This window comes from Falco cherrug, chromosome 4 (genome assembly GCF_023634085.1).
Source record: "Falco cherrug isolate bFalChe1 chromosome 4, bFalChe1.pri, whole genome shotgun sequence".
NCBI lineage: Eukaryota > Metazoa > Chordata > Aves > Falconiformes > Falconidae > Falco > Falco cherrug.
This window is the reverse complement of record NC_073700.1, coordinates 72,617,248-72,643,032: the sequence shown is the minus strand read 5'-3', so window position 1 is coordinate 72,643,032 and position 25,785 is coordinate 72,617,248. Positions and strand designations below refer to the sequence as shown.

The following is a 25,785-nucleotide window of genomic DNA, read 5'->3' as shown; positions in this document are numbered from 1 at the left end:
TGGAGAGGGCACACCAGGCACACTCCTAATTACCAAAACCATGTCAGGGTGAATGTGTACTGGTAATGTGATGACTATGCAATTTTTAAGAAATCATGAATCATATTATTTCATTAATAAAAGAGCTGTAAAATGAAAAAGGCTGAATACACACATGAGACCACACTGATCATTGGCTCTAGGTCCAAAATGTTTTTCAGAATGTTCAGATGATTCCACATAAAAACCTGTGCTAGGCTTTTCTTATAGAATCAGAACTTTCTTTTACTAATGATGATGTATGGCTTCTTAAAATTTCTGATTTAGTTAACCCATTAGATTCTCATCAGACAGACTCCTACTGTGATTTATAAATGGTTGTTTTTGTTGTGATTTTCTCAGTCCCTCACAGAAAGACACAGAGTAAATTTAATTTTTTGTAATGGTTTTGACTTGGTTCCAGAGCTGAGTCCCTGCCAACTTTGGAAAATTATTTTGTGGGAACAAGTTAGGCTAATTTTTACTTGAACTAGTGTAATTCAAACCTAAATTCCTTTTGCTGTCACTCACTAACAGCCTATACTCATTTTTCTCTAGTGTTACAAAATTTTTGGCTCTTCCTACGAATACTGGCATACTGCAAGAAGTACTTGTGTAAGCCTTGGAGGAAACTTAGCAAGCATACATAATGAAAAAGTACAAGGTATAGTACAACAGCCCTTTAGGTAATAGACAGCATTTATCCAGTCTTATATAGACAGCATTTATACAGTGGTCATTTCCTGCACAGAACATGGCAAAAAAAGACAGTATATAACTGTTTGTATTTTATAATGTATATTCAACATGGGTTATATGGCCATGGCATGAAACGTTTTTAGAAGAACTAGAACCCTTTGTTTAGGGCATGCTAGTGATGCTAAGGGTTCCTTACTCCTGTTCCATGCAAACTGCTTTACATTATTTATAGGGTATGAATTAGCATAAAATAAGAAATCCAGACCTGGCATTTGCAGTTTTAGACACAGAGAAATAAAAGGAATCCATGGTTTGTTGCTACCAGAAATACAAAGTGATATATAACTCTCCAAAATGGCTGCCTAAAGTCTGCAACTTAATTCAGCAGTAGGATGTCAAAGGAGGGCATGTTTTCACCTTGCCTACGTTCCTGGGCTGCCATTTGCAGCTGTATACAGCTACACGTTTCCATCAGGAAATCAGCTCATCCTGAGTGTTGAAATAAGTGAACTCATTACATGGTGGTCAGGCAGGATTTTTATCTCTTTACTCTTTCCAATCTTGCTTCATAGTTACAAATATTTTCACTTTCTGAGATTTTTCAAAGGCAAAGGCTTGGCATAACCTTGAAAAAGGTTATGGAACTTGAGTAAATTTTTGATCAAACACTAACTAAACAAGTTACAAGACTTTAATGAACAAAATAGTTAAGTATTTGTTTATGAGCTGATGTCCAACTGATGATGTGACATGCTCATCTTCTTCCTATTGGCTTTTTTCCCCAGCTTTTCTCACTTACCATTTGAAGGATGTTTCAAATGATCCTTGGATTGGCTTGAATGATCTACTAAGTGAACTCAACTTTGTCTGGGCTGATGGAAGTGCTGTCTCCTACACAAACTGGGCTCCAGATTCCCCAAAACTTGTAGAACCCGTTTTGTATCCCAGCCTGCATCCAGAAGATGGCCACAATCTGCAACAGGTAATACTACTGAGTAACAGGTAATACTGACGGTAAATACTGCTTAGCATTTACCATCAAGTTAAATTGAGGAGCAATATCACTTAAACTGCTCACTGCTGCAGACATTGCCTCAGCCTTCTCCCCAAGTTGTTCATCTACTTTTACATTGGGATTAGGGATAAAAAATTTCAATGTTTGAGTATTCTAGCCATCCCAGAGCACAAAATGGCATTGCTGCAATTTTGCCAACAAATTTCATGAAACTGCAGCAATAGACAGATTGAATAAAGATTGGTTGAATAAAATTTTCTTTTTCATAGTAACTTGCTGTTCATTTTGCAGAGAATATAAATGTAACATTAGAATTTTAGAAGTTAACACATGCTGGAAATATTTTCACATTTGGCAAGTGAATTGATGTTTGAAAAGGAAGGAAGAGAGGATGCAAGAGGAAAGAGTTCAACTTTTTTCTACTTCTCCCCTATTTCAATTTTTAATTGAATTGCTAATAGATGTCAGCTACTTTCTAAACCAATCACACCCTCTCCACTGCTAGCAGTGAAATTGTATCTCAGAATGCTGTAAATAAAATAGTGTTATACACTGATTTGCACAGCCACATCACCTTTCTTCCATTTATTTCCCTGTCTTGCTTTCAGAACTTGTCCTTCACACTGTCATTTCACACACTGTCCATTCTTCCTTCTTTTTGGTATCCACACCTCTAGAGAACCCAGAAATCATACCTCTAGCCAACCAGCTTCATCTGCACCTGAGCCAATTCATTTTGCTCTTGTCCATGTAGTTATTAGCTAAGGCATGTAGGAAGACATATACAATGCAGCACAATACACAGCTCTACTGCAGCTCTAATAACGCTCCTGGGAAATATTGTGGGGAAAAAGTAATGTAAAAAGGTACATTCTACTTTCCTCCTTCACCTTCAAGAGACTAACAGCAACAGCTATCTCTTTCAGAGGCTTCTTTTTCAAAGGAGTGAAATAACTTCAAAAAGTTTCTCAAGCTAAGAAACTAGAATAAAAATCCACTTAAAGCAGGTGTTCCTAAAGTTTCCACATGGCAGCCTAGTAGGCTGTGGCAGGCTGTAATAAACTTGAAGTTCCAACTTCTTAAGCACTCAGCTACCTGGTGTAGCTGAAAGAGAAATTCTAAGAATTAGAGCTGATGATAACTCTGTCAAGGACCATAATTTAGATGATTCTGTCAAGAATAACCGCTATTTAAAGTTGGCTTGGCAAGCCAAATACAAAACATTACCTAAAGTTATTTATATTTCATTCTTTTTAAAAAAACGTACTCATAGTCACTTATTAGTTGAGACACAGTATGTGACAGAAAGTTCTTGAAAATAACAGTGACTTTCAAGTACATTTCCTCGAAAAAAACCACATGAACAAGTAAGCTGAGCTGAAGGTTGCAAAGATTTATAAGATAGTAGCAACCACAAGGGAGGCCAGAAAGGACAGGAAAGGATAAAAGGAAGGTGCTTCTAGAGCTGCAATACAAACCATATAATAACAGGATTCAAAGAAAAAAGCAGTGAGACTATCCAGAGGGTTACAGTGCTTTGTTTTATAACATCTAATATCAATGTATTCATACTCTTCCCCTTACTCCAACAGTTTGATTGTGTTTCTTTGAAGAGAGGTCATGCTGATGACACAGGGAAGTGGAACAATGAGGAGTGTTATACATCCAGAGGGTATATATGCCAGAAGAATAGCAGTGAGTTCTGTATCACTAATCTTGAAAATTCTAACATAAGGACTAAAATCACTTTTCTTGTTTAATGTGCTTTAGATTAGTTATATTTTTCTTTTTTTTTTAAAGTAAAGGATCAGTAAAACTTAAGGGCCCATCTTGCAGCCAGCATTACTTAGCATTACTTTGGAGAAGAGGATGATAAATAAAATACCAGAATTTAGGAAAGGAAAATGATTTTACTTTTAAAAGTGTAAATAAATAGCTAATAACCATGAACAGTTTAATTACGTAAGTTTATAATGATTATACATTATCATAACCGATAAGTTTTACATTTATCCAAACAAACCTGAGAGTCACAATGCTTCTAAGCCACAGAGTATTTTGAAAACATGCAGGGTAGGTGTGTTATTTTTGACTGATGGGGTGAATTTACATCTGCAATATAAGAAACTGTGACTTTACTGATTCAAAATTCTCCAAGGCTGAAAATGTATTTCTTTCACCCAGAAAGTTCACTGTTGTTTTGAAGTTATCTGTTACTTATAAAAAACTAGTAAGAAGGTGTTCCATTCCATTAGCAATTTTCTACTAGGTCTGTAAATACTGAAGATGTTATTCAGTCACCCAAGTCAAATATGTGGCTTCCAGATCTTGAGGTGAGGTTTTTTCCGTATTCCTACAGATCCTGAACTCTTTAAGTCATCTGCAACAGTGCTGGACCTTGCTTCTGGCCATTCTAGTGGCATTAGCTATTCTGTCACCCGTTCCAAAATGAATTGGGAGGAAGCACAGAAAAACTGCAATAACAATGCCTCAGAACTTGCCAGCATTTTAGACCCATATACCCAGGCACTGTTATTCTTACTTGCACAGGAATATGGAGAGCCTCTGTGGATTGGTCTTAACAGCAACGCGGTAAGAACACATACATTACATGCATGTAGTCAAGCTGACACTGGACCTGATCTCTTTATGTTCTCATCTTGTAACCTGTAGGAATTTCTGCCAGTGTAGTGCTGAAAACAGTACACTACCCATTTACACTGCAGCTCTTCAAGTAAGACTCATACAGTGGAGATTTTAATGAACTAAGAACTTTCACATGCTAGCAAATGCTGCTGCAAACCAGGATATAACAATGCTGTTTGTTTTCTGGAGTCAGTTAAAGGATCTTGAATATAAATTGTAAAATCTTCCACATTTTGAGTTTATTTTAATCTAAAAGATGTTTCAGGAACAACATGCTTCCTGCCCTCCTGCCATGTGTTTATGTACCTCAGTGATCACTGACATGGTATCTTACGTTGCACATCTGTGACCTGCAAAGGAACGGATTTTACGTGTGCATTTATTCTCACACTTTCTACTACAGTAGTCTTGTATTTATGGTAGTAGTAGCAAAATACAGTTGTGGACAGAAACAGGAGCAAAAATTAGGCAACAAAATCTGGAGGCTATATGATATAGTACATATTGAACAATAGATACAATTTTTTTCATTTGAAAACGCAATTGGTGTAATTGCTTCCATTAAGAAGTTAGGATATTATTGGAAAGAAAAATCCTTTCTGTTTGTGAGATGTCTACATCAGTTGTATGACAGGAGAGGGTGAACATTTGGATGGTAGTGTGTTTTGATATGCTACACTCTTCCCCATGAATCACAGTCACAATTAACTACAACAAAAGCGATGGCGATCAGCACTGCTTATTAAGAACACTCCCACCCACACTCCCATTTTGCATACCGACTTTTGGGTGGTTGTACCAACATCATGTCTTACCTGATTCCCAGTTTTATGCCTTCCCTCATGCCCCCTTTCTTTTTTCCCTTCCATTTCCCAACACTTGGAAAAATTCTCTGAATTGATGTTAGATACTTTTTGGAGGGCAGAAAAAAACCCATTCTGCATTCGCATTTGTGAATAACAGACACTGTACATTTTGTTGCAGTTAGCATTTACAAGCACAAAAAGGGGCATTAGTAAGCATATGATTCCATACTGGTTACATGAGAGTCCTATTATGGATCCTGTGTAGTAGCTACAACTTTCACAGCAATCTTGAAATTACTGTATGGATTTTGCTTCCAGACCAATGGCAAGTATCAATGGATTGACAGATGGAGATTTGTTTACAGCAAGTGGTCCAGCGGGGAACCAAAACAGACATTAGCATGTGTCTACCTAGACACTGATGGCACCTGGAAGACAGCTTCTTGCAAGGAAAAATTCTTTTCTGTCTGTAAAAAATCGGATGGTAAGCAATTACCTATAAGTCTTTTAACTAGAAGGTGTGTAGATCTATCAACTGTGCTAAATAAAATAAGCCACTGAAAATACTTGTTTATACACTAGTATACAGGAAGACATGAGTAGCTAACTAGTTCTAAATTTTTCCCAGTAAATAAATTCATAATCAAAATTACCAGAAGCTTAAGAAATAAAGGATTGAATACTCATTGATTTCTTAACTTTTAAAGTCATTCACTTGCTATGAAATCTATTTTGATTAGGCATCAGATGAAATTCTGTCTCCAGTTTGAGGCACCGAAGATTGAAAAGGCTCTCAGTCAACGATTTTCAGATGACCAGGAAACAAGAATTAAAAGGAAATATTATAATTAGAGTGGGACAAAGGACTAAGAAAAAGATTATAAATTTTAAATATTAAAAATGAGCCCTAAGGAATGGAATTAAATTTTTCCCTATGTCTCATATGAGTTAAAAAGGAGTAGAAGACTTAAATACAGCAAGGAAAACCTTCTAATTTTATCAGTATAGAAGCCTTTAATAAATACTTTGGACAGGTCAGGGAATCTCCATCACTACAGCTTACTAAGAACAGACAGGACAAACATCTGTTAGAAATTACATAATTATATATCAACTTCATGTCATCTGTGAGCACAAGGATGAATTACATAACCACCTGAGGAGCCTTCCAAGCACCAACTTCTATAATTTATAAGGAAATAAGTATAAATATGATTTCACAATTTAGCTATGTTATTCTTGTCAACATTAAGGAAGATCTTGAATCATTAGAAAGCTTAAAACTGCATGCCAATTTACATTCTAAGATGCTGTAATTTAACAAAAATCCTCAGGTTTTGATATATAATGTCTTCTACTTCAATATTCTGGAAATCTAATTTGAGTGCTGAATGTTCTTTAATAGGGGAAGAAACAGACTGTAGAAGACTCACACAAAGAAAATGTAATTGGCAGAACATTTAATTTTCGTTCCATCTGCATTTATCTTCTCAATCAAAATTTTCCTATTATATCAATGACTATGGAATATATTCAGGATGCAGTTTAACAAAAAGTCCTGCAAGCTATGTTTAGTTATAACCACACTTCCATTCACAATCACAGTTTCTGCTATAAGGTTTTGATCCTGTCAAACAATGAGAATGAAGTGTCAGAAGACATTTTAAAAATAGCATTTTAACTAATTAGGCAGATACTTATGCCAGAAAACCAGCTGGATATTTTATTAACTAGACTAATTACAAAAATCTTCATTAGACAGAATCTATACTTCTTACACAGTATTGCATCTTCTTAATCACCTTGACAAATAAATGTGAAGCAAAATATGCTCTCAAACACACACTCAAAGCCATATTCAAGCTCTGTTTAGAACAGGCTTCATTTCCTTTATGATGAAAAACCTAATACAGTCTGTTTAGTTTTGTCTTAGTAGTATAAAGGGAAAAACAAATTTTATAAAATAACTTGTTTCCAACTACCTGATCTCTTATCAGTAATGGCCCCTACTGAGCTCCCACAACTTCCTGGAAAATGCCCTGAATCAAGAGGACACAAATCTTGGGTACCTTTCCATGGTCACTGCTATTACTTTGAGGCCTCCAAGAAAAGGAGCTGGTCTCAAGCTCATCAGGAATGTGCCCGACTAGGTGAGTGTTTTGTTTTAGAAAGAATGAAGATGTAATTAATTACATAAAATAATGAATGACATTGCTAAGCAAATCTTAAATTACTTTAAAACTTCAAACTTAATGCTTTTTAGCTTGCTTTTCTGAGCATACTTTTTCACAACAGAACTAAACTTTGCCAGAGACAGAAACATCTCATATCTCAAATACCAGCTGAAATACAAATATCTCAAAAATATTAAATTCCTACTAGTTTTATGGAAATCAGTAAGTGGTTAGGGAGAGAAATACTTTTATAGTCCCATAAAGGCACAGACTGCAGGGTTAGCTCTCCCTTCCCCAAACAAGAGGGAAACCACACACAGCATAAACTAGGAGACAGATTCATAGGAAAGTTGCCTTTGTTAGTTCCAGGGCACAGTTTGTTAATTGGATCTTACTGGCTGGACAACAAATGAATCGGAGGAGTCGTTTAGCTTTCATGAATCAGTAAAACACACCCAACTGTGCAGCTCCTGCTCTGAAGCAGCCCCCGCTGCTGTCTATGATCTGTGGAGAAGAGCTGTGCGTTGATCAGGGGTGAGGAAAACACACTTTACTCTACATTTCTCATTTCTCCTGGCTGTTCACTGAGAATTGCTGTGACGCAGCAGTGAGTAAAAATAGGAAAGATCCTATACATTAGCACTATATGTCTGAGTGTTAGAGAGAATACAAGGATTTCTAGCAGCACCTCCTTGTATGTATGAAAGCATTGACCTGTGACTGAGCAAACCGAAAAAGTAGCTTTGCAAAGGCATTTTACTTTACAGTTATGTGACAACAGAATTCCTGAAGTGGTTCTGTAGAAAGATAAATCACATTATTACTACAAAAAGTAAACTTCACACTAATAACCAGAATGAAAGGTCGCATTTGGAGACTGGTCCATGTTCTAAATTCCTACACTTTTGCCTACATGTTACCCACTGGCCAGGCCAAGAAGGTGATCATTTCCTGATGACACCAGCACAGCTTTTTGTAATTGTAATGCCAGGGCCCATGGCAATTATAAATCAATTTCTGTACCTCAACCTCTAGCTGCTTATAAATCCTATCTACCCTTGCAGTAATAGCATCAAGGACTGCCCAGCCACTGGTGGGTGATGGAGCTGTAGTGGCAACATGCGTGGTGCTGACTACATCATCTATACCGCTTTCAGCTTGCTTGCATCACAATCTGGGTTGGGGTGGGACCTGTCCAAAGAGTAACGTAGGACAGCAATTTTTCTTCTCTAGAATACCCAAGGCTAAACAAAAATCCGTGTCTTCATGCTGATTTGCATCCATACAGCTCATAGTCATGCTCAAAATATGATATTGTAATATAATAAGCATAATGAGACTAGTGAATATTACCTGCAAGAATCGGTGTCTTCTATATCTTTTTGCATATCTTTTACGTGTTTATTGACTTAAACTGTAAGGCAACGAGACATTGTGATGTGTTCTTTAATATTTTTTCAGCTGCTAATTTGGTATCAATAGGAGACTATACTGAAGCAAACTTTCTGGCAGACACCATCGAGATACTCCATGGAAAATCACCAAACTTTTGGATAGGGCTAAAGAAAAATGACAGAGGTAATATCTTCAATCTTTAATCATACATTATCATATCGTACAAAATTATGATACGCTATATTAGAAAGAAAACCACTTTGTATACTTGAAAATACACATATATACAAATTATACAGTTTATCTCAAAGCATGCTTTACATATGCTTAGAAATGTAACTGAAACATTTGACCACCTATTTTGTGTTACAAATTTTTGTTTTCCCCATCACAACGTTTAACCCCCTGTATTTTATACATATATTCTAATTTTAAATATTAGGACAGTGGGTATGGGCAGACAAATCTGCAATGGATTTTGTCAACTGGCAAACAGGAGAACCTTCAAACAAAAGACATAAAGATTGTGGAGAAGTATGTGCATTGTCTGGCCTCTGGAACACCAACGTCTGTTCTTTCAAGAAAGGATATATCTGTAAAAAACCAAAAAGTAAGCAACATTTCTAATATGTTACGGTTAATAATGCCTTATAATGTATCTTCATTGTGTAACATAAAATATAAAACATCATAGATTTGTGTGCAAAACCAATAGACCCCAATAGTGGGATTCAGCTGCCTAAATACTGACAAGCCTCAAATGGTTTCTGACTACCTCCTCATACGGCTGCATATCCCATAAGTACTGTAAAATCGCCATCAGCCCCATGCAGCCATCATGAATACTTCAGACCCCTATGTTTAGGCAAAAGAATGGTCACAGACCACTCATTTTTAATGACAAGCCAGTCTAATTTCATTAGAATTTCCCTCAAATATCACACAATCTAAGCTCAAAAGCAGCATTTTGTTTTAATTTCGCCTGAATATATTCTCAAAAGATGTAACCTTGTTCCAATGAGTGTAATGAAAACTCTGTCTTGTAGAAATGCTGGAATTGGTGATTCCTTTCATTACTGTCCCCTAAACCAGTGGATTAAAGGAATACTATAACATACATTCTTGTGGCACTCTTCATCTACAGTATGATACAATTGTGTTTAATAAAATGCTGGTACTATCCTGATAGCAAAATTATCATCTGCAAGAAAATGCATGAGTTCAATTACCAACTCAGATTAAAAGAAAGTGGTCCAGAACATGAAATTTTATTTGGTTAAGCTTCATATTTTTGTTCTCCTTTCCCTTACCTACTAAGTTCAGGAAGCGTAATTACCACAGGAACCACACCCACATGGAATGGTTGTCTATGACAGAAGGAGCTAAACTCACAGAAGATCCTTTTCAGCTCAAGTAAAATGCTCATGATACATCTCTAACACTTGAAACCTGCATTTAGGAAATTTTTCCTGTTTCAGAAAACACCTTAAAATGATTAAGGATCCTGTGAGCAGTTTCTCAGAAATGAACATATTTCAAAACACTTTTAGAAATAATAGAAATCTGACTCTTAATTTCATGTCTGGTTGAGTATCTCAAATGAAGAGGTCAGACGCTTTTGGAATGAAAGTGGCAGTCATCCTACTAGACAATGATCTGGGAGAACAACTGTCACCAGCAAGTGGATGTAGGGAGAATTCTCAGGAACGTCTGGACTTCAGAAGTTAAAAATGCCTCTTTTTGTTTTTTAAGCATTCAGAATAAACATTTTCCTTTCCTTCCAAAAGCTCCTGAAAACACAGAAATGTCAACAGAAAATACAGGTAAGCATACTTCCTTTTAAGTAGAATTATAAGGAGATGCTCAAATACAACAAAAATATATTTACATAGTTTCTAGGTCTTAATTTTGAGAGTATTTAAAAATAAAAAGTCCATAAACTTAATCTGTATCTAGATACAGGAAACGGAGGTTATTCTGAAGTCAACTGGGGTTTGTTTAATCATATTTTGTTTGGGTTTGTTAGTTAAAAAAAAACTAAACCAACAAACCCACTTGTTGAACTGAAAATCTACATGCATATTGCGTTTGTCTGATTTCTAGTTAAAGAACGATCATTTACTGCTAGATTCTGAAATCTCTTGATATCAAAGGTGTTGATTCCATTTTATCCACTTACAGAAGGGAAAATGGAGAAAGTACTCTCTGCTGGCATCATTTGGCTGTTGGTTCTTCTAGGCCTTTCTATAGTTGGAGCTGGAAGTATAGCTTATTTCTGCTGGAAGAGGAAGAGACAAAACCTGCTACAGATTTCAACCAGAATGAGTGGACCAGAAGCAACTGTGGATGTCCAAGAAAAAGATGCACATACCGACATGTAGTTTGACAAAATGCCCATATATTCCATCTAATAAAACCCAGACTCTGAAATGGTGAAATTTTATGCCAGCTTTGCATTTTTCTACCCATATAATAGTCTCCTCTCTTCACAAACATAAGGTTTATGGATTTATATAAATACACACACATATATACTCGCCCCAAAATTCCCTCCAAATTGTTACAGTTTCTTTTGTTTAGTTCAGGGAGTAGACATATATTTTTCACATAAATGAGCACGGCTGAAAGCTAGTTCCAGAGGTGTTCAAGGAAAATTCTGACAGATATTTACTATGGGAAATTACTTAACTCAATGTAGAAATTCTCCTTTTTGCACCCAGAGGAAATCATTACTCATGTCTTTACATTATTTTTACCCTGCTGTATTACTTCAGCGTTATCCAGACTACGATGGGAAACACTGCTCATTTCAGATTTTCAGCTTCATAGTTTATGACACTATCTTTTCATTCATGTAAACCATGTTACAATACCTGCATCTCAATTTAATGAAACCAATTAAATACTTTTTCCTTACCAAAAAATAGACGGAAAGATGGAAAAAAATTGAAGAGACTTCATTATTCCTACCTCTAGTCCAAATTTTGGACGTAATCATATCATTTCCCACAGCCTTGCGCTTTTCTATTATTCTGTAAATATCAACATTTTTCTGACAGGTTCAAATAAAAATAAAAGAGTAGATGATCCTTCCACTGGGTTTTATTTCAGTAACGATGCTTTCAGTATGCAGTGATGCCTCTTTTTAAATCCAAGCATGTATATGAAATGGCTATCTTATACTATATCATATACCTCTCCAGTTTAGAGAAATAAAATCACTGATGTACTATTTGAAAATAAACTCTTCCTTTATTTGTTGTAATTCCATTTGATAATGTACTGCCTAGATCCCCTTTCAGCTTTTCTTCAAGTGTATAGAAAAGCAGTGTTTGCCTCGGGGGAGTTTATCATTCTGCGTATTTTCAGACACGCATCATCCCTCCTGAGTTATGAAGACGCCGTTCCCCAAGCCATGGCACCTGGCACTAACAGGCCTCAGTGAAGAAGCATACAGAGGAGCAGGGCTAGAGCAGAGGAGCTTCTACCAAATATCTGTAATGGGAAACAGGTTCTCTTTGGTCCTCCTGTGAGCACTGTAGTCAGAATTACTTACCTTCTCCCTACGCTTAAGGTCTCTTGACTGACAAAAAGTTGATGCCATGCTAAAGAATTCTTTTTAAAAGAGTGTATCTGGAATAAGTGGAACAGGTTTCTACACATGTGTGCCTATGCCTGAGCAGCTTGCGAACAAAGTTGTATTACATCTATTACTTACCTTTTTTCTAGCTATCCAGTAAACAATAAAGTCTCCTAAGCAAAAATGGTATTGATAGCTACTTAGAATGGAAGTACCCCCTTCCTTTACTTCAGTTGTTTTATCAAGGGCTGTCCTAAAACACAGGGCATCTCTGCTAATGTTTCCTTCAGAGCTTTCAATTTTTTTCCCTCTGTACTCCTTTGCTGGATGGACACACAATATTGTACAGCTTTGGCTAAGTTTTAAAGAAGTTTCACCAATCACAGATATAGAAAGATGTCTGAAGATTGTCCAGCTTTTCCCTTTCTGGTATGTCTGTATGACATAACCAAGAGACCTGGTAAAAAAATCAAAACTGCCAATGTGTGTGCGTGTGTGTGTGTATCCATCCCATTATTTAAAATACAGTTAAAAGTTAAGTAAATCAAAAGTAAATTAATGTCCTTTGAACACTTTGCAAAGTCCAGAGATAAAAGCCCTTAGATAAAAAGAAATTCCTTAAATTACTAAGTCCTGTAATACCAACTCCTGCAATAAAGAAAGAGTCACTGCTATTTTCAGGAGGAAATAGGAAATAACTAAGACATCTTTGTACAAAAGTGTGCAAATGAGGAAAACACCACCTGCCTCCCCTGGAGATGACTAGAGATAAAATTGTTTCTTGTGTGCTACAGAAATCTGTGAATACATAGTTATGGTTGCCCTTTGGATGAGTAAATAGTGAAAGTTTTTTTCCTGTTCTATACCTAAAAAAGTACAGCTTGTTGGATACTACTATATATATGCCCAGCTTAGTGAATCTGATAAATTAAAATTACCTTTCCTTAAAGAAAAAATGAAACAACACACAACAGAAGAGACTACATTTTTTGAAGTTATTTGTAAGTTAACAGTAAAAATCGGGAGCTCGTAACAGAGGTATTCCAGTGACCAAATTCAGCCCAGCCTAGGATCTCCAAAGGAGGAGCCTGGCTGCTATCACCACTGTGCAGGAAGCACAGAGAGCTCAACAGTCTGGCTGCTCTGCATGCCAGCTAGCCGTGTTACCATATGAAAATCTCTTGATATATATACATTGTTATGTGCAGCTATTTTGTAGTTAAACTGAATATCATGCCTGAACAAGAAAAGGCCAGGGTCACAGGCTAGGCATAAGGTATACTGATGTCCCTCCTGCAAGATACTGAGACACCACAAAGGCTGATCCAAAGTGCCTCTTACAGAAACAGGAAAGATGGCACTGTGGTGAGAGCAGTGAAAATACGTGAGGGCAGAGTGAGCCGGCGCAGCTGTGCATGTACCTGGGGAAAGGGCTGAGAGGAGGGCCACAGCCCTGGCCAGACCTACTCGCACCAGGCAGGCACTGTCACTGCTACCCACTGCTCACAGCACGGGACAGCACTGCCATAGCAATGATGGGTCATTCAACCTAGTGAGTCTCAAACAGCTGAACAATTACTGGCACAGAGACCAATGCATCTGAACACTTTGACTCCTCTGTATTTGTCTTTCGGACTTGATATTGGATATCACTAAGACACGGGCCACACACCTCACATTTCTCTGACACAGAAGAGGGCTGGGTTGCATTTGCACATTTGCAACTGCACAGGGCAGAGGAGAGACCCTTACCCCATTCAGTGCTTAATCCCAAACCCCAGTGTTTCCACACAAATCAGTTGCTTGCGCATTTCTTTTTTCTCTTCAAAAAGTCCTGTATAGTTAAAACCGCTGTCAATTCAGTGCTTGGGGTAAGAAAAACACTGCTTATTATGAATACCTCTGTTTAGATTAACTTCAGAGTAGAGAAGACACCCCAGCACTGTTGTCAAATGTGTTTATACTGATGTATACTGTTGCAGAATTTTTCCTCTCATTTTCATAAATACTGCCTGATTTTCCTCACCAGTTTCTGACGACACTCCACCTCCTCTGTAATAGACTGACAATTTTGTGACAGGAAAAGGTGATTCAGTAATGGAAATACAGAATCCTCACTCTTCTTGCAGCCAACCGAAAAGCTTTATTTTTCAACTCTGGCCACAGAAGAGTTGGTATGATACCACGTTTGAAATACCAGAGTATGTACGGGGATGTATGGAATTACAACCAATTTGTTGTCTCAGAATTACAAAGTCAGCGCTCCAAGAATTAATCTTTTCAGCTTTCTGTGGTAGTTTGCTTTTGCATCTGTTAGAACATTTTGTATCCGATACTACTGCTGCACAATGGACTAAACTACTGATAGAATGGACAATTTTAGTACAGATAACAGGACTGGGGCTGCTGGCCGTGGTTGGTGTTAGCTGTCAATTTCCTGGTTCCAGTTACATTGCAAGAAAAAGCATCGCGGTGAATCATGAGCTCTTGCAGACAGTAAATACAGTACCCAGGAAGATAAAACTCTCTCAGGCCTTCTGGTATTTGTCAAACAACGGATCCTAAAAGGAGTCTTGAAACAATTCATCTTCTTGCTACTGTTCATCAACTACATATGCAATAATTTTGATTAATTAATCAATATTCTGCTCCCTCTTTATTATAGCCTTCAGAAGGTATCAGTGGGCCTACTTTTCTCTTTGATCAACTTTATAAACTGCTGTATGTAACAGGCTGGACCCGATCTGGGCCATGTGGCTTACACATTCCCTTTATGAATTATATGAAACTTGTAACATTCAAATTCATTTATTACAAGTATAAAAATAATTTTCAGCCTTTTGAGTATTTGAAGCACTTCAAGTGTTTAGCAAAGCACAAGTACAGCGTTCCCTGTTACATTTTAAGGGTTTTTTTCATTATTTACACATTTTAAAGCTTCACATGGACAAAGCATAAATACTGAATCCAGGTGTTAAACTGCTTATTAGAATAAACTTGTAATCTTCACATTTCTACAAATAACCCTAATATGTCTTCAGAAGATGACAAGTTTTCTGGAACTGGTGCCAGGCTAGTTTCAACAGTCACAGAAAAAAAAATTCTGGGCACATTATATTTTCACATAATATTTTTCTTATTTTTCATCATACTAATTTGCAATGAAAATATAATCTCTTTCATACATAGGTTCAGCTACCTAAGACATCTTAGGTAGACTTATCTAGCTAAACCACTTAGCCAAGGTCCTCACTGTGGTCAGTACAGAGAAATGGATACATTAGGATGCAATTACTGATGAGACACTCTAGACTTTCACTGACACAGAGAAAGCCTAAACCAATTATCTCCCCGTAACTGCGTTCTGCAGAATCCAATTCTTAATTTGTATCTTATGCAACCGGGCACAGCACACACTAATCATTTTTTGTTGATCACATTTGTGGTCAATAGATCCAGGATACTTCAGAAAACAGCTACCAAAATCAGCTCCATTTTTTTCCCCTCTTCTTGAAAACAATCACTTCTGTAAAAAAACCCTTCTGTAAAATTCAAAAATTTCCATTCAGAATGGAACCTGAGCAGGTAGTATTTCTTAAGAAAATGTTAAGAACATTGACGTAAGTTCCTTTGAAAGCACAAATCATTGACTACAAAGGAACTATATCTGAAGCAAACTCTCAAGGCGACCATCTGCCCTTGTACTCTCACAAACACTTCCCAACCCAGTGCCAGGATGGGTGAGAAATCGGTGAATTCTCTGTATTTCAATTCCACCCAGTTCTTTCTGTACTGTACTGTACAGCTGACCTGTACAGTACACCAGCGAACCCTTGAGAAGGTTAAGCTATGTCGCGCATCAGAAACGAGGGCTCTGCTGCTTCTATCTCCATCACTGATGCATACAGCTACAAAAGAAACACTGAAATTAAAAGTCCTGTTCGGTCTCATACCAAGTGCTGCTGCTGAAAGTTCCCTCTCTTCTTCGGTGTAGATGCCCTAAAACCACTGCACCCACTCTGGCAACATTCTGTTTATATTTCTCCCATCTGCCTCCTATTTTCATGATTTTAATGCTAAGCTAGAATAGAAGACTGGTATATCGCTCCTCTGCCCTGCGCTCCATGGTGCACAGCCGCCTGTTGCCCTGCACCTTTGCCACGTGCAGCCCTGGCTCGAAGCGCCACAGCCACTCCCAAGGCTGGGGACCGCCCGCCATTTCCGGCTGGGGGCTGCACGGCCGCACCGCTCCCCACGCACCCCTCGCTCTCACGTCACCCCGCGGCAGCGCAGGCCCCGCGGCGGCGCCGCCCTCCACGCTCTGACAGGGCATGGGGAAGCCTCCCCTGCCACCGCCATGGCAGCTGCCGGAGCCGGTCAGGCCCTGCGAGTGGGGGTCTCTCTTCTTTCACGGATCGGGGTGGGGGTGGGCGGGCGCAGATGACGGCGATAAGCGCCGGGCAGCGGTAGGGCCGGCCGAGCGGAGCGGCGAGGCGCCGGCGACTTCGCCCCCGAAATGGCGGCTACGGGGGATGAGCGCCGAATCCGCGGCAGGCGGCGGCGCCATCTAGCGAGCGAGCGGCAGGCGGCGGCCGGGCAGCGAGGTCAGGGCCGGTTCTGCTTTGCGTTGGGTTTGTTTGAAGTGGAGTAAACGCTGGTGAGGGCTGCGGAGCCAGAGTCTGTGGCGCGGAAGGAGCCTTTTATTCTCTGCAGGGCAAGGAGGCGTCACGCGAATTACCTCAGCTGGAGTCGCCCAGGACGTGCCTCAGAGAAAGGCAGCCTGCGCCCTTTGAGGGACCGCCAACCAGCCGGGCGCGGGGTTTGCTTGAAACAAAATAGGCAAGGCACTCGGGGGCACAACCTGGAGGCAAACAAATGAACTACGGTGGAGATGAGAGGGAAGTGACTCAAATGTCGTCATTAATTTTTTAGGTGATGAATGATATAATGTCCTGGTCTTCTCTCTCTAGCTAGAGATTTAGTCTAATGTGTCTGTACAATTTTTCATTTTTTTCTTATTGTTTCTGTTTCACTTGTAAGTGAAGCAGAAGTAGTGAAATTATATTTTTCTTCAGTTTCTCTTTTGTTGTGTGTGTCGTCCCCCCCCCCCCCCCCCCCCCCCCAGTGTTGCAGGATCTTCACTTTAATGTTCCAGGTAGGCATTTGTCATCACATAGGCTCTTAGGGTTCAGTTTGTGCAATATTGGCAACAGAGGACATATGGGTGATTCACTGTTGCTTCTGGTATTCAGGTCATTATGTGACAAATCAAAAACTGTGTGTGTCTCTCTCTCCCTAGATAATAGAGAGATAATAATGTGTGTTTATCTCCCAGAAGCATTCTCAAGATCAGTTAATTGCTTTTAAATTTTAAAACTGAAAATTTACAAAAATGCAAAGAACATTAGCTTATCATTATTAGTGTCAGAACTGGCAGGAATTCTTCTGGGTCAATTACGGAAACTTGTTTACACACCAGACTTGCCCCACTTGGGGATATAAATATGGCCACTTTTCTTTCCCACTTTTTTGTCTTACTGTTAGGATAAAGATATCTTACTGCATGACTAGTCTTTCTGTAAATGTCCATTTACTCTCTTTCATTAAAGTCCATTTTGTTGGTTTTATGGTTTTTGAGACTTTAAATGTATTTCTTTACAGATTTTTCAAGGATTGAAATGGAATTGCACTTACAAGCAATAGGACTTTGACACATTAGAGAGCATCAGTAATTACTAACAGTACTTCTTTCCTGTTTTTGTTGTCTTTTTAACTGTTCACTAGGATACTATTGACTACAACGGATTGAGAGACTTCAAATAAAGAAAGCAAAAATAATGGAAGACTTCAGTTACCTGCACGTAGACTTGTATGTATCATATGGGCTGTTGTGCAGATAGCACAGGTACACATATATCACCACTTTTTGGGGGCAAAAACTTACAACAGAAGGTTAACCAGGAACGCAAGGCCTTGTTCATGATATGGTGGGTGAAGGTCACTGTAATACTGATCACATTCACCTCAAATTTGACATAATTTAAGAAAAAAAATGGAAAAAGGATCCTCAAAGTTGTTCTAAAAGAACTCTAAATTGCCGTTTTTTCTAGTATATAACCTGTTCTTGAAAACAGCTCCAGTGCCAATGGAATAGCAATACCACATCTGTCTGTACAACAACCTCTGTGTTTCCTGAGCGCTGTAAGACAGCTAATCTAATTTTCTCCAAAGTAGACCAGTAAAAACAGTAAGAAGGAAAGGATTAGGAAATACCTGTCATAGTTTATAGAAGAGTAAATGTGGGTTTTGTATTGGAAAATCAAGCCTAACAACTCTACTAGAAGGGCCCAATAAACATGTAGAGAATATAGGTCATGTGCTATTGAAGAACACCTGGGTCACCTGAAAGAGGGAGCTAATGACAATGTTTACTGATTACTCATAATTATGCATGTTTGTCAAAATTAAAGCTTGACTGTGGACACCTGCAGAAGATTTGTCCACTGCTGAGTTATGAGATAAGAAAAGAGAACCCAAATTTAGTGTTATGAAAGTCAAAGTAATGTATTTGGGAAAATTAACCCTAAAAATACATGCGCAGTGACAGAGAGTTAACAAAATTATCAATGTTACGGCATTACTGGACACAATGAGTTTAAATGCACTTGGGGCTTTCACTTATAAGACAAGGTGATTAAGGGCAAACACTATGGAAGCCTATAAAATCCTGAGCTTTTTAATTGCCATGAGATGGCATACTGTCAAAAATGGGTTTGCCATGTTTCTGGAGGCTAGGTCTGCAGGGGCTGTTGAATACAGTCATTCAAATGTGGAGGTTCTTAAACCTTTAATTCAAGGAAAACAGGATGATGTAGCAAAGAATTATTCATTATATGCTTCTTTGTACAGTCCTGTAAGTGCCCATTATTAGACCCTGTAAGAGAGAAGACAATTTATGAGATGGAATTCTGATCTGAGCCACTGTAGTGCTACTTGTTCGAATTTTTGTTGTTATTAGTGACAAAGTTGAAAAGAAGTGAGCTTCACTCAGCTAAAGAATAAGCTTCAAGTTCCTGAGTATCTTGAGGATAACCTTTTAAATGACCGTGTCAGATGCCTGAAATATTTCTAAAAGGTACATGACTTTCAGCTATTGCATATGTACCCTGTTGTTTTTGGAAATGGTGACGTCTGAGCAATGGACTGTTGTCTTCATCATTGTGTTCACAAAAGCAGGTGTAGTGTCCTTTCAGAGACATGAAGAGATTAAATATTGAGTATCTCAGAGGAGTATAAAATGTACTTCTCTCTGTTGCATGTATTCACTGGTGTGATGCCTTCAAAGTGTTTCTTTTACTGTCTAAAACACTTGGCTAATTTTCCTTTGTCTGCCACTCAGAAATTCTGACAATTTACAGAAATGTTTAATTTTGTCTTGGAAAAGAAAAGAAAGTTTTTCATAAGACATTCCATGTGTATTCTACTGAAAAAAATGTGCACTCAAATTCCCTGCTTACTTAATGGGTTTCCAGCATTTGAAGCACAAACCTGAAAAAATGTTCTGTTTATTTATATGGAATAATTCATGGAGACGGATTTTACTGACTAACCAGAAGACACTTCTGTAACACTAAAAGCCACAATTATACTTAATCAGGAGTGGCTTGTAGCTCTGTTTACTGAGAGACTATTTTGAAGACTTCCATACTAGTGCTTTAATAGGAGCTCAGAACGTAAGTAGAAATCCATATGTTCGGTGTTCTGAAAAATGTTGTGTTTGACTTCATTATACTTTAAGATACTACTTTTCCATTGATTCAGGTGCTTAGTAAGTATGTAGGGCTATGCCAAATTGCTTGTATTAGTATAAATATTTATATAGTGCAAGTGATTCATAGATTACAAAGGCCAGAAAACATCAGGGTAATTACCTGCTTTAATCAGAGACCAGAGAGTGTAAGACTTATCTGAATCAATTCTTGTCAAGCTATTCTTCTACCATATCTTTTGATTATTTTATAAAGAGATTACATATTTCCCCCCTACTATCAACAACAGAAACAAACATTAAACAGTTTTCTTTATTCTTGTAGCATCAGCTTTGTTTCAGAAATAGGCTGTCATATTTCCTGCAAGATTTCCTTTCTGGGCCTTTTATTGCTTCTCACTTACCTTAAAAACATTCTTTAATCTTTGCCTTTGGGACTAAGTAATGAACCTTCAGCACTGTCTTTACCTTCTCGCCATGCTTGAGATACAGAACAGGCTAATTTGTCCTTCAAATCTAAGGATACTTAGAATGCTGAGTGCTTAACCTATGAAGACCTAAGATAGGGCAACTAATAATGCCTTTCAACCTATCAGCCTTCCAACCACCATCCATTCAACCACCTTATCACTTATTCAGAGATGAGTGTCTTCTGATTAGGTCATGTGCTGATTTTTTTTTTTTTTCTTCCCCAGTTTTCTGCTGTTCTGTCATCTCTGTAATTTCTCAGGCTTTGCAGGAAGAAGCCAGCTGTCCTACTAAATTAACAGTCCTTTCAGAAGGAGATCAACCTCAGCTTTCTTTCAACTGGAAAACTTGCAGCTTCCGGAAATAAACAATGTACTCTGTATCTGACTATGTGACTACAAATGCTGTCCTTCAACTGTTGTGGAAATGAGAGATACCTAAAAGCTGTCTGTATCATCAGAAACATTGATGGCTGTGTCAGCATTTCTGTTTTTTCCCCATAACTGCAGTTACAGGGCAGCGAGCAGCTGAAGAAATAATTTCTTACTCTTACTGAATAATATAAAGTAAAAAGTATAACATTGCATCTAAAGGTTCTAGTGGAATTGGAACAAAACCATTATCTCACCCCTCCCAAAAAAAGAAGTATTTTTTCTTCTCACTCCTCCCAAAAACGTTTGCGGGTTTTATCCTCTAAAGCATGTATTAGGAAAGTATTTCATAGTTACTGACATGATTATACAGTTATCTTACTGGGTACATAATGGACTATCAGAAAGGATTTCCAAATTTGGAGCCAGCTTGCCAGTGACCACTACTGAAAAAGGTTCCTGGAGTTCAATGTGATTGTAACTATCCTAAGAAAGCCTTGGTTTGAAAAATGCTAGTCCAAAAAAATGCTCACCTACTAAAACTTTATCTATATGATCACACCTTTATATTAAAAAAAATCTCAGATATGGAATTGTACCAATATAGGAATGAAGAACATGTGACTGGAAATTATTCCAAGCCAAACTGAATGCTGAGGAATATATCTAGAGAGGATTCACAGAATACTACAGCTTCTGTGGAAGCGCATGTGCATACATGCATATACTGTAAATTCAAACAGCTGAGAAGTATTTTTATGAGTCCAACTTTGCCTCTCCAACCAATACTTTACAACTCCGGCATGCTGTAGTAAAGAAAACAGAAGAATTAAATACCCTGGATTTCTATCGTTTATAAATCTTCTTCCAGATGAAGCTTGTTCTGATCTCTTGGAGATCTTTAGAACATGCAAGCCTGACAAAGTTGTTGACGTGTCAGAACTGATAGGCAAGTAAAACCACTGTATAGTTCAAATCCTCTGAAAAGGCTCTTGCATGCTTCAACATGTGTATGCTGTAGGAGAAAATGAAATGAAAATGAATGCAGAAAGACTGCTGAAAGTAGATGAAGTAATGATATTGAAGAAATTAGCGAGCATTCCTGAGTCATACTGAAATGATTGTTTTTCGTGAACAACCAAGGCTGTTTAAACAAATTCTGCTTAAAGTGCTATCCCTTCATTTGACTGGAGTTGCTTACTGAACAAGTTCAAATAAATATTAACAAAACTAACTTTATCACAGACAAAGAAGTCAAGACAAAAATAAGAATTTTGAGGCAAATCATCTCGTGGAGGTAGACTTTATTTTCCTCTCGTTAATCTCATTAGTACTTTAGATGCTACTTTTTACTTTAGGTACCAGGTATTTGTTATTCAATTCAAATAATTCGGAATGAGTGAGAAACACTAAAATTCTTACTAAATCAAAATACTTTTGTTATAATAATAGGAATTTTTGAAATAATATAGTTGTTTACACTCCTAGTTTCATGTTATAATTTTCCAAACTACAAAGAAGGATCATATCATGTGGGTTTCATGTTGAGTAATCAGAAGATTATGTAAAGAAATAAAAAAAAATTAAATTGCATAATAGGAAGTCTAACACACTTGCTTTCAGGGAGAATTTTCAATCTTAAACTACAGCTAAATTCCTTTTTTTAGAATCAGAATCAAGCTTTCCTGTACATCTGTGGCAAATTCTGCATAATTTCATGATATTTTGAATTTTCTAAAGAATTTATTCTCTTTCGTGTTGAAAAAGGGACTGTCGGGGTTTAGCCCCAGCTGGTAACTAAGTACCATGCAGCCGCTCACTCACTCTCCCTCCCCTAACCCTGAGGGGTGGGGAGGAGGATCTGGAAGGAATGTAAAACTCAAGGGTTGAGATAAGAATAATGTAATAATTGAAATAAAATAAACCCAACAAAGTAATAATAATAATAACAATAACAATAACAGTTATAATGAAAAGGAGGGAGCAGGGGAGAGGGATGAAATCTAAAGGGAAGGGAGAAAAAAGCCGAAGTGATGCACAGTACAATTGCTCACCACTTGCTGGCTGATGCCCAGCCATTCCCCGAGTAATGATCAGCAGACTCTGCCCCACCCCCACCCCCCCAGTTTATATTCTGAGCATGACATCCCATGGTAGATGATAGGGCTGTATTTCCACCCCCGGGGCGGTCAGTTCCAGGTGTATTGGACGCCCCTCCAGGGGAAGGCAAACGGTGGCTTGCACTCTGCAGCCAAAGGAATTGAGGAAAATGCATTTGTGGTATCAGTGGCATATCATTTAGCTATCTTTGATTCCAGTTTGTATTGAAGTTCTAGTATGACTGATACAGCAGCACTCAACGGTGGCATGACTTCATTCAGGCCACGGGTAGTCTCCATTGTCCGTTAGACTTTTGCACGGGCCATACGGGACTACTAAAGGCTGAACAGGTCATGCTGATCACTCCTTGGTGCGCTAGTCAGTGAATCAGCTTACGGATAGGAATCAGGGAGTCTCGCTTGGTGTGGTATTGCTCCCAGTGCACCGTTGTGGTAGCAATCGGCACCTGTTCTTCTTTGACTTTCAGTAACCCCACTACAGAAGGATGGGTCTTCTGAAAAGCCAGATAAAGTAGACAGCTGCTTAATTTCATCCATTTGTGTAATAAAATTTCCTCTGTTTGTGTTAGAAGAGGAAAATACGAGATAGGAAGTTTACACAGGGAAAATTATTTCAAATTCAAAAAAGTAGAGAAGAATGATTTCCAGTGTTGCTTGTGTCTTAAGAATGTAGGACCCCCTGATGTAAGTCCAGGTCTCCCAATACTATGCAATAGGTCTTGAGACAATTCCCCCACAGTGACCATTTGAACAAAAATGGGTATAAATCTTCCAAGATTTTCCCCTTTTCAAAGGTCTTCTAATCCTTTTATTTCAGAGAAACCATAAATCTACTGTAAATTTCATCTCTTGCTGAATCTTGTCCAAGATTGATGGTCTTCTGAAATGATCATGATATTTTCTTAGATTGTTAAGAGCTTTCTAGCCATCGACAATTTTTTGGTTTGGGCTTTTGTTTTTGTTTGGTTGGTTTGGGTTTGGTTGTTTTTTTTAGGGTGGGTGGGTGTTTTGTTTAGGGTTTTTTGTGTGTGTCTTTAAATGCAAAAGGAAGAATGTCTTTGGGCCAAGCAAAAGTCCCTGTAGTGATATCATCTCTTTCTCTTCGGTTGCTGTGTTTTTCCTGCCTGGAAACTAAAAAAGACAAGGAACACTGACTCTTTCCAGTCATAATTTGTTTCAGGTTTTATCTTTATTTGTACATAAAATTAAATCAATCATTACTTTGATTCAGTCTGCTGCATAGATGCCGTCGTATTCATTGAAATGTGACTTGATTTTTAGTCAGTTTAAAATGAAAAATGTGAAGTTTCTTTATATCACCATAAATGATACTCTAAACTTTTTTATTCAAGTTTAGCAAAACCAGTTTAAATATCACATTTAAAACTGCAATAGGAAACCTACACGTAAACAAGCCTGTAACCATGTACATCTGCTCCCTGAGAAATTTATTTGAAATTCACTGCTGCTAAAAACCAAGGCTTGCCTAACATAAGCTGGATTTATTTGTGCATCTGTCATCGCATTTGCGCATCTCTGCTCATTCTAGTCAAGTGCTCTATACTGCACACCATGCAGTGATTGGCAGGACTGGAGCCTTATATAAATATGATAGATGAGGTTTATTGATGAATTCAAGTCCAATAATTTGTGAGCATCTAGTTGGTGTACTTTATCTCTCTTTCCTTAAGAAAATGTCTCGGGGAATGGAGACATCTGTTACAATGGATTTTGCACAGCAAATGTCAGTCCCAACCAGTGAGTTATTTTCTATATTCAGATTGGTTTTGGAATGGCATAAATTGCACTTACACAATTACTTTTGTCAGTGAAATTAATCATAGTCTTACAAATTCAGCAGACTTTTCAGTAATCCTATCTTTTGAGGATGTCCCACAATGCATTATTAAACAAAACAAACATGGTTAAAAAAGGTGTGGTAACAAATAACTATAATGTTTTATTTGACAGATGAATAATTTATGAACTAAGAAATGTTTTCAAATTACACTGTTTAAAGCACACATTATTTATTCACATTTTTTATTATATTTTTATATTAAACATTAATTCCGTGTTTCATATTAAGCCATTAAGCGAGTAATCTAAAATTATTGCACACCTTAAGCAATCATTATGCAAAGCTATCATTGCAGTACTTGGTATGTTCAGTAATTTTACTGTTTTATCTTGGGTTTATATTTGTAGCAGGAAAATAGTGGGCAATTGCAAGTGCCATCTTTTTAAGCAAAAGTATAAAGCCAGTTCTCTCGACTGTGGTGTACCAGGGAAAGGTACAATTAACATAGAGCTTTAAAGATCTTTTGTAGCCGGTTCTTTCCCTGTTCAAGAGTTTAATTGAATTTAAGTCTGAGCAGGGTCCTCAGTGTTGTGTTCTATTATTGCACAGGGAGTAAGAAGCAATGTGTGAAGAAGGGAAATTTTTACAGTCTGCTAGTTTTCTTTGACATTTTCTACTAGTCTGGATTTTTATGGTAATGTTGCAAATCACATAGCAAGCAAATGAACTGTGGAATTGCTACAAGTTTGAGATCATGAATATTCATTGGCTCCATTAGCAAAGTAAAAATGAAAGCTTGGTAGGTTTTAGTGATACTGTTGCAGCTGTCTTCCATATTTGTACAATAGTATGTAATCAAACTCTAAATGAATTCTTTGTCTTGATGATATTTTTTTATTATCCTGTTATCACCTTTAATGTTTC

The 25,785-nt window shown here is 37.7% G+C and overlaps 1 protein-coding gene across 1 annotated transcript in view; it reads left to right on the top strand.

Moving 5' to 3' along the window:
* Positions 1 to 12,439, top strand: part of LOC102051848 (macrophage mannose receptor 1-like) — a 33,109-nt gene extending 20,670 nt beyond the window's left edge. The window contains exons 21-30 of the mRNA XM_005432151.4: positions 577 to 682; positions 1,503 to 1,699; positions 3,325 to 3,427; positions 4,092 to 4,324; positions 5,503 to 5,668; positions 7,182 to 7,334; positions 8,820 to 8,936; positions 9,196 to 9,363; positions 10,541 to 10,576; positions 10,935 to 12,439. Coding sequence (XP_005432208.2) covers positions 577 to 682; positions 1,503 to 1,699; positions 3,325 to 3,427; positions 4,092 to 4,324; positions 5,503 to 5,668; positions 7,182 to 7,334; positions 8,820 to 8,936; positions 9,196 to 9,363; positions 10,541 to 10,576; positions 10,935 to 11,134 — 1,479 coding nt within the window. The 3' untranslated portion in view covers positions 11,135 to 12,439. The remainder of the gene's footprint in view (positions 1 to 576; positions 683 to 1,502; positions 1,700 to 3,324; positions 3,428 to 4,091; positions 4,325 to 5,502; positions 5,669 to 7,181; positions 7,335 to 8,819; positions 8,937 to 9,195; positions 9,364 to 10,540; positions 10,577 to 10,934) is intronic.
* The last annotated feature ends 13,346 nt before the right edge of the window (positions 12,440 to 25,785 follow it).